At 46.3% G+C, this 16,363-nt stretch overlaps 1 protein-coding gene across 1 annotated transcript in view; it reads right to left on the bottom strand.

The window, feature by feature from the left end:
- LOC119400224 (muscle calcium channel subunit alpha-1) overlaps nucleotides 1-16,363 on the bottom strand; it is a 129,833-nt gene that overhangs the window by 41,187 nt on the left and 72,283 nt on the right. The window contains exons 22-23 of the mRNA XM_049420240.1: nucleotides 14,005-14,127; nucleotides 12,390-12,455 (exon numbers count right to left, since the gene is read on the bottom strand). Of these exons, the coding sequence (XP_049276197.1) occupies nucleotides 12,390-12,455; nucleotides 14,005-14,127 (189 nt within the window). The remainder of the gene's footprint in view (nucleotides 1-12,389; nucleotides 12,456-14,004; nucleotides 14,128-16,363) is intronic.

The raw sequence follows: 16,363 nt of genomic DNA, 5'->3' as shown, positions 1-16,363 counted from the left end.
TGCTTTTGATCCTTTACTTTGCATGCGCTATCCCAACATTGAGATTTCGAAAAAGCGGCCTCTAGTAATAATTACGAAGTAATGAAATTCCACCGAATTCGATGGCTTTCGTCGTTGAAAGCTGTTGCATTTCGTTGAATTTCATTACGCCACAACAATTACTAGAGGACGCTTTTTCGAAATCTCAAAGCTCGGATGGGTTCCTCGCATGAAGAACTTCAATTCTCCTGTGTTGACACAATCACCTAACTCCACTAATTAAAAAGTTAATTAATGTAACTTTAATTACTGTCCTAAATGATGTCCTTAACTACCTTAAGATTCCTGCCCCTAGAGAAAAGGAAATTCTGAAAGCCCGGAGCAAATATCGCATTTTCCTGATTTTTTTAGAAGGTTGGACACATTTCTTGAAACACCCTGTATATATATACAGTGAAACCTCGGTGACGCTAATCTCACGGGACCACCAAACATATTCCTATCATCCGAAATTAGTATCACCAGAAAGCATGGAAAATTAGCATGCGACAAAAGAAAGATGGCGTACATTTTCATTTATTGCTTTTCAGGGACGCAGCAACGTCAGGAACAATCCTGAATGATTGTAAGTTAAGTTATTGGATGTCGGCAATCATACCAGCACTCGTAAATATACGGCCCGTACGCGCGTATTTAATTTATGAACCAGGTGCGTTGTGATCCGCGACAGAAATAGCCCCTTCCAAATTTTAGTGTTCTTTTTCGCATGACAGCAGAGTACTGCAGCGAAAGTAACAAAAGAAGCACTTTGACGCGATGGATCAAGGCCACAAAATTACAGAACCACGGCCCTGTGTTATGATTTTGTTATCTCGGAGGCGTCGGAGATGATTTTGGGAGATTTACGGCCGTGCCCACACAAGTGCGACCTCAACGGTCGCGCATGTTGACGTTGTGAGGCCTGACTCCTTCGTCAAGACCCACGCCTTCTTTCGGTCCTCGTCCACCTTGATGAGGTGCTGTCCACAGCGCGGACAGCATCTCATCGTACCTGGGCGGTAGCGTACGTTCGCACCAAACGTCTCTGTGTGAAAATCAGTTCGCAACAACCGTACTCCATTACAGTGCAGGCCAGTACACTGTAAACCACTTTACACCCGTATGGGTGTAACTTGGGGTCTATAACTCACACCCCTACACCCCAAGAAATAGGTGTACCAAGCAGGAATACACCTATACAATGGGTGTAATTTCAAACTTTCACCCAATGGGTGTGGTTGGGTGTAAAAGCATATTACACCCAAATGAAAAAAAGGGTGTAGGGTGTAAAAGCACATTACACCCAAACGACAAAAAGGGCGTTAGGGTGTTTATGCACAATTACACCCAAACACCCCGGCAAAAATTTCCATAATTCGAGTGGTTCCCCCCTCCCAGTTTTCTCCCATTGAAACGCTAGAAAGCTTACCGTTTAGCTAGTCCTTTCAAGGGCGCATGACCTATTATAGTGGCTCCTGCCACAGAAGGAAAATGCTGGCAGCAGCACTGATTTTATGGTGCATATGAAGCACGGCATATATGGCCCTTACATATACAGTGCAATCTTGACTGAACACAAAGTCATTACCTAAAATGTGTTGACACATATTGCAAGATGTTCACACAGTTATCCAATAGTACAAAATAAAGTCAAGCTTTAATAAACACAGAGCTCGTACATCCGAGACAAATTCTACGGTATTCAATGACCTTTCTCGAGTGTACGGAGCGGCATCGCGTATGCCGCCAAACAAGGAGCACAAATGACCAAGGCGTTTGTGTCAAAATATGAAGCAAGGGCGTTATTTCCACTTCATAATGAGGAATTCAATTTAACATGCTTCATTGTAACACAGCCGTATAGTGCAGTATGGGTCTTAGAACAAGCTACACCCGTGCGAGTGGGGTGTAATAGATGAAACCGCCCTCGAAAAGGTGGCAGTTACAGGGAGAAGCACAAATGAACCTTCTTCCCTGTCAGCCCCCTTGGGGCACTACAGACACCTGGTCCCTTTGGGGGCACCGCAGAATGAATTTTCCCGCTGTAGTTGCAGTTCCCAAGAAGGGAAATAATGGTGCCACTTCTTATACCTGCACTTATGCAGTTGATAAAATAAGGTGCCATCGTCTTAAATGGGCTGCATAACATCAGTGTATGTGTTTGGAATCAGCTGGAACACACAAGGTACGGTCTGGTCGTTCTCCTGTTAAGGAGATAGTTCAGAAATGTGCAATCCCTTGATGAGAAAGTGGATTGAAAAAGTTTCAAAATTCCAGCAGTGCCCACACCATTGTGCCTGTTGTCGACCTTCTTAGTAGGGTAAACACTGTAAACACTGCCATCACACAGCTGTAGCTGATACACGAGCAGGGTATCAATGCTCCGTGACAACTCACGCAACATTATAAGGACTCAGAATGTCGTTTTCCACAGCAGGCCTCCATATTACCTCTTTTCTGGGAAAGTACATGAGTGAAGTAGAAAACTGTGCACATTGCTGGAATTATGAAATATTTCCCACTTTCTCAAAAGCAATGGATTGTGGCTCCAACACAAAAAAGTGAGCAATCGGGCCATGACGCTCACGTTGCAGCGCATGCTGAATGCGGTAATATGTAGGAAATGTATGGGAATAGGGACGTTATGACCACGACAGCACTGCAGAAGCATTACCTACATAACAACAGTAGAATCAAATTTTACACGGGCATGTTCAGAGATATTTAAAGATTATTCCTTTCCAAGCAACGACAACAGAATCATTGGTAATTGAATAAAACGAGTATTTATTTCTTTTAAAAAATATTGACAAAACTTAAAGCTTGTCATATAGCTCAAAAATAAATTTTAAAACAATATTCGATGCACTGATTTCACTGACAAGTACTGGCAGTTTTGTTAAGCTAAAGTTTCAATAGCAAAAGATCTCAATTATTAAACTACTGCAAAAAAGTCACAAAGTCCTTTGAATACAAAAACTAAGCCAATAACCACAAAGTGGAATTACCTGCGAGAACATGATGAAATCGGCAGAGACAAAATGGCTAGTATTAAAATGTCACAAGAAAATGAGCAAGAAATTGAAATGAAATACTAGTACCGCCATAGTATTCGTTTCTGTATAATGTAAAACAAATAACTACTCGTTACCATATGAAAATATAACTTTATGGCTTAAGCTCGAGTTAATCACAGGTGGCGACATACTTTAAGCAGAAGCTAAGGCCTATTTTCTAGGCTTTCTTGAAAATGTTCAGGAGCTTTACTACTTGTGTCCTCGGAGTCATTACCCACTGGCCAAGAAGGAGCCATTCAACAGCGACGAGAACGTTGAACGCCTTGTGATGGCAGTCGATATTTAACAGCCAATGTGCTGCCATGAGTGCAGCTACTCATTCTTCGGCATTGGACACACTGAAGAGCAGTTCTTTGTCCACATGGAGGAAAAGCTTGCTTGCATAGGGAAGATCGGGGCCATCGTACACAATGCAAGGTGTTATTGGAACGCTCTCTCCCTGCATGACAAAAAATAAAAAAATCATTGTCTGGAAAGCGCTACGCAGACTTCAATCATTTGTTTCAGTAAATAACAGTTTCTGTACCGTGTACTATCGTGAGTAATATGAGCTCGAACATGCGAGCACGTGGAAAACAGCCTTAAAACTGAGATAGGGTGATACGTGGATGGCGCTGCCGAAACTGGAGGGGGGGCGCCGTTCCGCTGACTGTTGGTACTCCCGCCTCACTAGCGTTGCTGCGAGATATCGGCTGACTGCGTGCGAATGACCGCTAGCAATGATAACAAAATAAATAAATGAGGCGCAGCAAAATCCTCAGCCGACACCACCGAGATACCGATGCGCAAGCATGGCCTGCACATCGTGGCAGGCTACGCCACAGCCGATATCTCAGCAGCTACCTAGTCTGATGTGGCTGTTGGCGTTGATGGGAATTCATATCACCGCTAGCGGCCACTGACACACTCTAAGATGCTGTTTCGCATCAACAATATCGAAGCGGGAGGGTCAACAGCTAGTGGAAGCGCGGCGCCCTTTCCGTTTTGTTTCAGACAGCCGCCGCTGCGAATCAGCCGACGTAAGGTTCAAGGGTGTTCGCCACGCGCTCGGGTGTTCGAGCTCATATTGCTCACGATAGGACCATCCAAATATGAAGCTCATAACATGCCCCATATGGAACTGGAGAGAAATAATAGCTTTTCTACGTGCAAGTAGCTTGTTTGGGAAAGAGAAAGTACTTTTTGACAAATATCATCCGCATTTTTAAAGAAAAAGGAGCATTCTTTAGTAGCATGAAGGATTCCTGCACATCGATAAAAAGCATATAAAACAAAACTATGCACAAGGACTTCTCTTCAAGGCTGCAACGTGCAGCCTTGAAGATGACTGGAGAATTTAAAATATCTTATAAATCATTAGGCTTGTCTTTTACCAAATAATATCATTGGAGGTGGTCGTACAAACTGCGTTTTTTAATGTTTGTACACGTAAAAGTATTTAGCGAAGTTACAACGCCAAAGCGAGGCGAGGCGCATATACCTCTTAATAACCACAACAAAATAATGAAAGCTAGACATAATGGAAACAAACAGAATAAAATAAATTGTGCTCGAATGCGGGCACTCAGGCGTACGCACGAAGGGGGGGGGGGGGTGCGCCCCCCTAGTCAATTCAGACAGAGGGGGGGGGGGCGCAAAGTCTGCCCCCATACTTTGACATTTTAGTAAGGCGGGGGGAGGGGGGCAGCGATTAACCTTCCTACTCCCCTCCCCCCTGATGGGGAACCCTGCGCACGTCTAAGTGCACACTGATGCTCGAACTAGCGCTTGCACAGTTCAGGTAGTTAAGGCGATTCGGCCACACACAGACATGAAAAATTCATTCGAACACAAGTCAAGTTTAACGAACGGCTCCCCGTGCACGGGTGCCGGCATTATCAGGAAACCTATGTTACGGATGAATTAAAACATCGGTACGAATTTAACGAAACGGAATGTATTAGCACTTAGGCGAGCTTCGCGCGGCGTAACTAAAACGAAGCAACATGCTGCGTTAAAATGACCCACACGCATCAACCCGAGCATCACGGTAGTTTTAGCGCACAAAACGAACACAGACGGAAAAGAACGACACGGACACCACGTCGTTGTTTTCTGTCCTGCTTTTTTTTTTCTTGTGCGAAAAAAATGCACTTGAATTACCAACAGGCCGAAGCATACGCGCCTTAGACACGCTTGACACTTAGAGGTAACAGGTGCCGTCACAACCCAACTATTCTTAAATCAAAATAGTGGTTCATCGAGAGCCGGGCCCCCTTCCGCCGACAGAAGGGCACCGCCACAACTGCGTTCAAATCCCCCTCCGAATCACAGCCGCGCATGCGCACACTGATTTCAACACCAAACAAAGCAAAGCTTGCCCGCGCCTAATGTCACACAACTTTGCCTTCATCCCGATGAAACAATACACTCACATATGCTCGCTACGTTAACAAATGCTCACCGATCGTCAACCAGTTAAGAAAAGCTTAGTTAACGGCATTAGATCGCGCTCTTGGAGTTAACAAAGCGCTGGCCGTAGCAACGTGATAGTGGTACATACCGTTTCAGTTCGAGTGCTCCACGATATGAAGCTGCAGGTCTCCCTTTGAGTATAGTGCATCTTCGTAATAAACAGCACTGGCAGAAGGTAAAGGGCGAGCACAAAGCGCAGTCACACTTCAAACAACCAAAACACCGACTGCAAAACTAGACCGATTCGGAGGCGATGCACAACACACGCAGAAAACGGTTGAGTCCGGCGGCGTGTCTGAGCGCGTTGCATAAGTCACGTGGTGATAGAGCTGTTCCGCGCACGCGCGGCGGTGGCGGCTGCGCCGGCCGAGGAGGTGGCGCCGCGGCCGTTGTCGGGTCGCGTGGGCGCAGCTTTCTTTCTGCGGCAGTGTTATGCTTTGTTATGCTTTACACAGTGTATTTGAATCGCAGTAAGCATTACGACGACACAGTAAGAGCTGCATGACTACAAGCAGGGCTTAAAGTCTCTCTTCACTGGAGGGGGGGCCCTCACAAAGCGGCAATATATATGTATATATATATATATATATAATCTCAAAGAAAAGATCGCCTAGCAGCGATCTTTTCGCCGCTAAACTGATGCTGCTGTGGTCTCAGCGGCTCTGCTATGCGCAGATCGTGGGTTGTTGGAACGCGGTGCGAGCTGTCATAGCGAAGAATAAACGCAGGATTTCTCGATATATCGGTCAAGATCCACTTTCGCGGTCGTATTATCCAGTTTTGGCAAAAATGTGATGGTATTAAGCGCATGAAAATACATTATTTTCAAGGAATGTTGGCAGGAAATAAAAACGAAAACGTATTAGGCTGAAAAACGTATTATGCAGAATCGTGTCAACGAGATTTCACTGTATATCTATGCTATAGGTTAATCGTTAGGAGAGGTGTTTGCGATGATCACAGTGAAGTGAAGCCAACTGCCTCTAAACTGAACAAATGCTTATGAATGCTAAACAAATACATATATTATTCCGAATCTATTTCGGGCATTCATTCAACGTGTGAATCCAATCAAGCAATAAATGAAATTAATTTTGGAATGATTTCTCAAAAATAAATCGGGATGTAAAGGCTTAAATATATGTGAGTAACATCAGTTGACATCAGTAAATAAGTAACATCAGTTGACTCACTGCGTTCAGAACCTCAGGCATAACAATGGTATATTTTATTTTCACTACCACTTGCCTAATTAAGTAGGCAAAATACATGCGTCTTTGCAAATACAGCAGACTTGTGATGCACAACTAAAAGAATGAAAATCGAGTGGCAAGATTAGCACACCAAGGTGAACCATTACTGATTCACGAGCAGGTAGCTTCACACTCAGGTGCCTCGTGAAACAATATGCTGTGCCAAGACGCTCTGTCGAACAGGGTGGTGACCCGTGGTTCCAGGAGGCGTTGCCCGTGGTGTTCAGTGTCTCAGTTAATTGCATTCAGCAGTACAACGATACCTGTTTACACCTATGGGCCAATTCACTGCGTGAATTGACCCATAGGTGTAAAATTCAAAAAACACCCATGGGTGTTTAACAGAACATACACCCATGGTACACCCAAAAATTAAAAAAGGGTGTGCGAAGGGTGTGCAAACAAGACATTACACCCTTTCGGATAATATTGATCGGAAAAAAGGGTGTACGATAGGTGTTTTATCGCAAATACACCTATAAGGGTGTGAAACGGTTTGCAGTGTAGGCCTTGGCCGGGACCATCAAAAAATTCGTATCACCCCGAAATTCGTATGAGCTGTGATCATAACACCGAGGTTTCACTGTATATATATATTGCGGCCACCGTGGTGGGGAATTGAATGCTTCCGTATTACTAGCGAGCACACGCACAAGGACTAGAGAGAAAGACACAGGAGTCCTTGTGCGTGTTCGCTAGTAAATTGGAAGAATTCTGTCGGTAGCAACCACACGGCTAAATGCATTAACCGCAATTGAACCCGTGCCCTCAAGCTTAGAAGCGCGACACCTTACATGCTAAACTACCTTTCTGGATAACGAACATGACAGAGCGCCGATAATGAGTTACGCGGACGGGACAAAGCTGGTTAGAGGAGCGAGGCGGAAGCGCGCGATAAATGGGGTAGGTTTTAAGTGAGGCTGTGTCCTCCTAGAGTCATTGCTCCTCTCAGCGATGTGTGACATTGGTTGGTAAAGTGGGTGCAAAAGGCCAGCGAGTGGCTGGGACTCATGCGCTGTCTCCGCGCACCTAATGCTGGAGGTCACGCTTAGAGAAGCGGGAAGGAACCCGATGCGATGGCTCATACTGTTCATCACACTAGTGCTGTGAGTGCCACTGCTCGAGGTCATTGACTGTGATGAGTTCCCGCTTTTCTGTCTGGGCGTGACACTTTGCTCGTTAATTTAATTAGTAAATGAGGAGGGGGAGAAAAAAGCAGGAAAGGCAGGAAGATTAACCGGCTGCGCGTCCAGTTTGCTATCCTACGCTGGGGAAGGGGATTAAGCGATAGAAAGAAGGGAGTTGAAAGAAGGGAGCCTACAAAAAAGAAACAATACACACGAGTTTAAACAACACAGCTGCGTTCCATATTACTGGACTCAGGATCTCAGGCATATACCTTCCGCTGTAGAGAATCGCGTCATGGTGCCTACTGAAGGCTTGCAAGTACTGGACATTGAACATCCAGTACATGTTGTACGGACTGAGCGTAGCGCGATTTCAGCTTGCCGACTAACGCGCGAAGTGTATCCAACAGTGACTGAAGCATTATGATGGTTGGTTTGTCTTTTCCAGGCAACTGGTCAGTCGGAGATTCAGTGCGCACTGTTGCCGATGAGCAGGGTGAATCTGGATGTCGCTGCGACTTAGGCAACGTAGGCCAAGCTGCATCCGTAGTGTCCATGCCTTCCTTGTTGTTCTGCTTTGCACCGACCGTCGACGATGTCTGTCACTGTGGCTTCGGCAATGGAGGCCAAGTGGAATCTCCAGAAACCGTGCGTTTTACTGCATTGTAGTACTTGCGCGAAAACAAACGGGGACGAAGAAAGGAACAATGAATTCGTTCCAACTAGGCCGGCTAGCAGTTTTGCTTCAGTTTTACTGCAGTTCGTTTCGTGCAGGCCGCGAAGGGTCCGGGTGACAAGGGAGTTAGTGAAGCAGGGCGTTCAAGCGGCGCTGCAGATGCAAAAGCATTGGTTTTCTTGGATGCACGTCGGCGCCGATTTCGCAGCTTTCTCACTGTTTCGGGAGCCTCGCGATGCGATGTATGGTTCTTTGCCATTTGTTTCAATACAGCAATTTCTCTTTTCATTTTTGGGCACTGTTTTGAGGAAGCTTCGTGAGGTCCATTACAAATTGAACACTCGAGAACATTGACTATACAAGTGTCCGCAGAATGGGTTTCAGCGCAGGAGAACATACTCGCTCATTTTATAATACGCCTCTCACGTGACCTAGCTTCATGCAGTTGTGACATTGCAGTGGCTTCGGCACAAGAGGTCTCACAGGGTGTCGGAAGTGACCCACCTTTACGTACGTACGAAGGTAGAGAGTTGCCTTGACAATCTATTTTCACGCAGCGTGAGGTACCCAAATGAGTCATCATCATCATCATCAGCCTGTCTACGCCCACTGCAGGGCAAAGGCCTCTCCCATATTCCGCCAATCAACCCGGTCCTGTGCTTTCTGCTGCCACGTTATACCTGCAAACCTCTTAATCTCATCTACCCACCTAATTTTCTGTCTCCCCCTCACGCGTTTGCCATCTCTTGGAATCCAGTCAGTTACCCCTAATGACCACCGGTTATCCTTCCGACGTGCTACGTGCCCGGCCCATATCCATTTCTTCTTCTTGATTTCAACTATGATGTCCCAAACGAGTAACCTTAGCGATAGCGCTAGCTTCATTAGCTGGCTTGACAAGGGCAGTGAAGTCGGAGCTGGGTATGGTAGCGTCAACGTCGTAGATGACGCCGGCGACGACGTTGGAACCCACAGGGATGTAGGAGCGGACGTTGATTCCATCCAGCTCTGTGACGTTGCGTAGTACGTTCAGAGCGGCAGCATGCCAAACATCAATCGCCATGACATTCTTACGCGGGTTCACTCTGATGTCGATGATTTCATCTGGCACCAGTCCCTCCAGGAGCGCCGAAACAGATTGCCTGTTGAGGCGCTTCATGTTGCCGTTGAGGATAGCAGGAATGAAGATGATGGTGTTGGCCTCGGGCCTTCGCGGCGCTTCTTCATTTAATTGGTACGTTCGGGGATGAAGATGGCCTGGTGTTGCGCCTCTTCGCCTTTCGGCTTAATACAAGTTCGAAGTCGTCATCAGATGACCCCTCACCTGTCAGTGAGTGGACATCCTCGCTGTCATAGTCGCAGTAAGGACCCGTCCGCTTCCTGGACGCGGCCGCCGTTGACGCCGCAGGACTTGGCAGGTATCCGAACTGATCCGCGTTCATCGCCGATGGGCACAGTATAGTAGCCTTCACGGGGTGCACATATTATTGCGCAAAAAAGGCAAAAGCTGTTGTTGTTGTTGTTGTTGTTCCTCAGACATTTGGCGCAACCCACTTAGGCAATCGTTACTGCAACATATAGGGTCGACAAAATTATTTTAACAGTGAGAATAGGAGGAGGTGGAAGAAGAAGACGACGACGAACTCTATTGTGAGCAACTGCAGCATCTCGGCGATCCCTCACCTCTGCAGACCTTCGTCTCCTAATAAACACTCATCACTAGTAACAGTTATTGGTGAAAGTGCTGAGTAGTCAGCGCAAGTCCGCGGCTCCGAATACGTCATTGCTGTGCTACGTAGTGTGCCGCAGTACGCTGGTTACCGGTCGCCTGGCGATAGTTGTGCTGCATCTTTAAGGGCGTTCTCACGCAGTACTCTTCGACACTTGTTGCAGCAATGGACACAGGAGTCGATGAAGGAAAGTAAGGCTGCTCACCATCACGTAAGCGGTCGTAGAATTCTGCGCAACGACTCAGCTCTCTTACTATCTGCCTCGTCCTTGACGCAAGATCAAATGACGGGGTTCCATTCTTAGGCTGGTATCAGTTGTGACGTTTGCTAGTCGGCTGAACTACGGTGTAACCCTGCGCGATTTGAGAACCTCGAAGGCACGGCAATGGCAAATTACGTCGGCGACCGAGCTAAGACCCTCTTTAGCGAAGAGAAAACTATGGACATCCTTTGAGACCACCTCTAACAAATGGCAAACCTGGTCCTCCTCCGACATACAAGTGGCCGACCTCCATAGATGGAGTATGCTCTCTGTGTAGGTCGTGCACGTTTCACCTAATACTTGAGCTCTTTGAAGAAGCATTTGCTCCGCTCGCTTCTTCTTTGCGAGAGAATCGCCGTTGCGCCCCTTGATTTCGGACGGGTACCGGTGCCACGCTGTCAGGGTATCTCATGTTTGTTGAAAAACACGAGCGCCGCGTCAAGAAGAACACAGCGTTGGAGAGCCGCGTTACACTGTCAGAATAGCGCTTGCTCACCCGCACGTAGTTCTTCAGCCATTCATCAACGTCCCCCCCGGGCTTGTTCCGAACATGTGAGGCAAGCTGCCAAGCATCGGGGATCGTTGGCGTTGAAGACGCCATATTGATAGTTTCGGTGCGGGCCATGTCAAACACCGGGGGTTGCAATCGAGCAAGGCGGTGGCTTCGACAGAGGTGAGGCGGTTGGAGAACCGTGTCACCCCTGCTGTGTGGTATTCGGGATTGCCCAGTGCCTTCCACAACAATGTAGGCGTGGCTTGTGCAGCAAGTTTTTGTCACATTATATGATGGGCATAATCATATTTTACATCGCCTGAGTGAGCCAGCTGACGTGGTTGCCGCTTTTTGTCAATTGATCGGCGTTCTAGGAAAACACAACTCGCACACGTTCCGCGCCTTAAGTGCTCTTACCCAGGCACACAACAATGCCTCTCCTAGTAGGTTTCGTCTCTGAAACGGGGATGGTAACGGCGGGAATAGGAGGAGGTGGAAGAGTGAGAACACGGCGAGGTCTGTTTTTAACCCCTGCAACACCACGGTGGTTGTCTGGGCGATCCCTCATCTCTCCAAACCTTCATCTGCAAATAAGCTGTTCACTCGTAATAATACAAAAACCTCAGTTTCTATAGTGTAGCGCCTTACTTCCCTATCAGTCCTTCGCCTATTGGGCGGGACTTATATTTCAGCAATGAGCAGCCAGCTTGACTTCAATGTCATTTAAACTTGATATTGTCCATTATGGTCTATCGCGATACATTATACAAATAGTTCATTTTCAGCACGTCTTTTCTTTTGGCCATCTGCATGAGTGGGAACTGCGCGCAATGCTAGTTCACCATATACCGCCACATTCTTGACATTTTCATTATGTCCTCGAGTCGCGCGTAGACATTTCAATAGCGAGAATAGCGAAAAGCGAAAATAATCTTCTCGCTTCGAAGTATTATGAAGCTTGCGCATGTTCACGATATTTGCTCAAATGGGGATATACACAAGTCGTAACGAAAGTGATTGAGAAAGAGGGAGCAACTTGTTAGCCATACGGAATGATGACGATGCTGCGCCTTCAAGCCACCGAGCGACAGTCCTCACAAAAGTGAAACTTCAGGAATATTCGTGACGACATCACTTCAGGTGAAAACAATTGAAAAGATATGGTGTCTCAGTGTATGATAGAGCCTATCTACGTCCATCTGTCCTCGAGTCACCAAAATCCAAGGTTTCATTAAAATAGGCCCAAGCATGTTCATATGTAGCGGAAAATACGCGTTGCCATAAGACGTGTTTGCTTACCTGCATACCAATAACTGCATAGATGAAGAAGAGCATCACAATGAGAAGGGCGACGTAGGGTAGGGCCTGCGAGGTAAGTAGCACAAAACAAGGCAAGAACTTCAGTACACTAATCTTTAGGTTTAAGCAGCAGACATATGCATCCGAACGCATAGGAGGCACTGACGGGATAGTGGGTATCACACGATGCATAAAACAGGCGCACAAATTTACAAGGAGCGAGCAAAGTCAACTGTGTCGCGTGTAAGTGACCTTATTTGCCCTTGTGCACGAAATTTACACTGCTGTTTTATGAATCAGAAAGCACATCCGTAGCTGCGCTGGATTGATTCGCCAGATATAACACCAAAAAGGAATAAATATGTTGCTACGGATATTGTATTGCTCCTAGGCATCATTACCTTTGTTTGTTTTTCGCGGAGCTAAAACGCAAGAATGAGGACAAACAGCCTCTGTTAAACACGTACAAGCTACACCGCACCTTCGCCTATGTGCTGTCCGGTTTCGCACAATGGATACATGCCTCTCTTGCCATCCGGGACCTCAGGATAAGAGGGGTCTGCTTGTTCCCCTGGGTGTTGATATTTTCGGAAGATCAAAGAAAATAAAATAAACGCCTACACTCAGCACGGCGGTCGCAAACAACGAAACCTATATACTTCTCTGAAAAGACTATTCTCGCCCCATACCAGAATGCTGCCGGGAAAAACCACTGATGGCAACTGAACTTGCGAGATGAGGGAAGTAGCGTAACTTCCGAAGCACCCCGAGCATAGAACGACCGAATGTGGAACTGGTTGATGCGCATCCATGTTAAAAGAAGGATGGCGAGCAGACACGATAGGCGCGCGTTGTTCCGATCTTGTGTCCGGGTCTGCACGCATGCCTTCTTTTCTCACGCACCCTGAGCATTACATTGCACTCTATAGTCACTCACCCCTATCTTTTAGATGATTCCGCGAAGATATTTATTTATTTATTTATTTATTTATTCATTTATTTATTTACTTTGCAGGAATGCTGGCCTAAGAATGAACAAACAGTGGAAACACACGTACACACGTCTTTTGTTTGACACAACCTTAACGAAAGTTGCAGAGCTCTACGATGATGGTCACGAGCTCGCAGGAACGGACAGCTGGGAACACAAACTTTTTTGATAACGATGTCATACGAGCAGCATTCCTGCCGCGCGTGATGGCGGTATGGAATAATCCTCCAGGTGATGCCGCGCGCATAAGTGTATATAGTGGTCATCCGTTGTTAGTGTGTGTGTATTTATAGTGCATTTATTATGTATTGTAGTGTATTTATCATTAGTGTCCTTTCTGAATTTTGCAAATTGTAACTTAATATGTTTCATTATCTTGTACAACAAAGCCCATTCCATTTTGTTTCACATTACACTTGCGTACAAGTGTTGTTGTTTTTGTTTTTGTTTTCTAATGTGCGAAATGCATGAACAGTTTGTCACTCGAATTTTTTGCAGACAACCAAAACAGCTGAATTTCCGCCTTCACAAAACGTCATTCTCCGCGAGCAATATAAGTGTATACCCTTCCTACGTCACATCCTGTTCTTCTCAGCCTCATGAAGGGGACAAAGAAAGACTCACCTGGAAGGACTTGATGAAGGTCCAGAGTAAAGTTCGGATGCCTTCGCCTTTGCTGAGTAGCTTGACGAGGCGCATGACGCGGAACAGTCGGAAGAAGTTGATGCTGATGATGTTGGTTCCGGGCTGGGAGAGAGGGGCAATGCAACGCAGAAACGAAAGGGCGGCGTTAGCTTCACCGCCCTCCAAGAAGTACAAAGCCGCATGCGACGACACGGTAGCATGCAGTGGATGCACATCTTCAGCCGCGTCTACAGGGCGAGCAAACAGCACCGCGAGTGCAGATACCAATGCGAGGTTCTTTTCAATGTTGTAACATATGCATCTCTCAGCATTTCAGGGTATTATCGCTATCTGATATCATGCTTCGCACCCTTTTCAAATGCTCGTTCTCCTTTCCAGCCATCCGTGAACGGAAATGATTGCTCTGATACGTTCTTCCTGGACTTTGTCTCACATTACACTTCACGAGACCACAGCTACGTCTGCCCTTTGACAGCTCGAAGAGGTGAACTTGGAGCAGGGCCTTTCGTGCTTTTTATTCAGTTTATCAGCTGTGAAACTTGATTTATTATGTTTATTTTTCACCTCGCGTTCTATTCCTCTGTAAATAAGTAAATAAGCCGTAAATACGACAACTCGTAGTGGTTCATATATGGACGCATATGAACCATTGCATAAGGTCTAATGTCGACGTACATGCACAGTCAACCATAATAGTGCTCGCGAATATTCTGCGACTGAAACCGGCAGTGAGCTTGCCTTCCAAAGGTAGTCTTACTTCTTCGCAGTGCTGGTCACTCGACGTAGCGCTTTGCTAAAGGTTCCCGATTTTCCTTAAACACGGTGGCAGGTCACAGAGTTAGCATCATCTGGACAATTTTTATAAGCTTGATGCCGCGTGCTTAAAAAACACCGCCAATCACCTGGTCTGGTTTTGACGCTTACGTATACTGAGCCGTAATATCCCAGCTACCGAGGCAAATTGTGGCAGCAACTTAAAATTTGGGCACGTGTTTTTGTGACAACGCGCAAGTTTTGCGTATCATTCTTTCGTGATTGCCTAAGCTACTGGAATCAATTGGATGCGGACGCTCTCGGGGACATCCTTGGTACTCTAAGTGTACACAAACTTGCAACTTACCACCGTGCTTGGCGGAAACGCGTGACTGCATGCAGAAACGCATTCCTAGCAGCCATTGCACCATTGTTTACGCAATTCCCCACTCGATCTAATCCAGGCAGCAATTATGTAATTCACTCCTAGTGACCAAAGACCTCCTTAGAATATATCGCACCTTCCAGCCACCTGTATTAGAGCGAGTTGGAAAGAACGTGCGTCAAGGAAAACAGTGCTAATGCTGTGGCCTTTTAACATTTCTGAAGATTTTCCCGTACAACGTATGCATGCCCAGTTAACACTAGCCTTCCTTGCTCTGATACAGATAGGCACAGGTGAGATTGGAGGAGCGCCAGTTTAATGATATCACGCAGTAGTATGTGGTTTATTGAATTTTGTGCTGTCGCAAGTAGAACAGCGTTCCTCTCACCACGTCTGTCGAACGTTTTAAAAATGCGTCTTTTTTCTTGCGAAGAACTACTGACACGTTATTTGATTAAAATTTCGCTTGTTTACCGCTCCGAATAGCCCCTGAGGTGAGTAAGCTCTAGATGTGGCTTAAAGTGATCCTAAGACATTCGTGTTCTAAACAAAGAGGAAAACGTCGAAATAGCCGTTTCTGACGTTATGACACATCAATGAAGCGTTTGGCGCGGCAATGGAGTACGTGTTCAATATTCTCGTGAACCGCCCCTCACGCTGTTTTCACTGCGGGGGAAGAAAACAACTACTGATCAGGGCACCTGGTTGACCCTGCATAAACAGCTCATGATATCTGTTCCGCAGCTGCGCAAACTGTACGACATCCTCCTGAAGACGTTTTTTATCTGTGTGCACCGTGTATTGCACTCCTAGCAGTAGCATTCTGGAAATCATGGTATAGTGAAAAAACTTGGGAATACAGAGGTGCGTATGTAGTTTCCGTTTTATATTCCGTGACACCTTGAAGGAGGTCATGTTAGCGTGTTATATCGGTGGTGCACATTAAGTATTAAGTCCGAGCTTGTATATCTTCGTACACAAACGTTTCTAACCTTCCGAAGTAAATATATTTGTACAACACCTAACAGTGCGCATGCAAAAAGTAGTAAAGCAGCGCCTCGCGCGTCACGAAATGAGCGCAGCCACTTTTGTGATGCACACACACAAAGGCTTGAAGCACAGCTGATGTCGCATGCGGCGAGTGAGCGAGAGTGAAGGGTTTGATGCACCACGCAAGCTCTGATGGGATTAACAATCAAC

Source organism: Rhipicephalus sanguineus, chromosome 10 (genome assembly GCF_013339695.2).
Source record: "Rhipicephalus sanguineus isolate Rsan-2018 chromosome 10, BIME_Rsan_1.4, whole genome shotgun sequence".
Lineage (NCBI taxonomy): Eukaryota > Metazoa > Arthropoda > Arachnida > Ixodida > Ixodidae > Rhipicephalus > Rhipicephalus sanguineus.
Note: the sequence above shows the minus strand (reverse complement) of the source record. Positions and strands in the feature narration are given on the sequence as shown.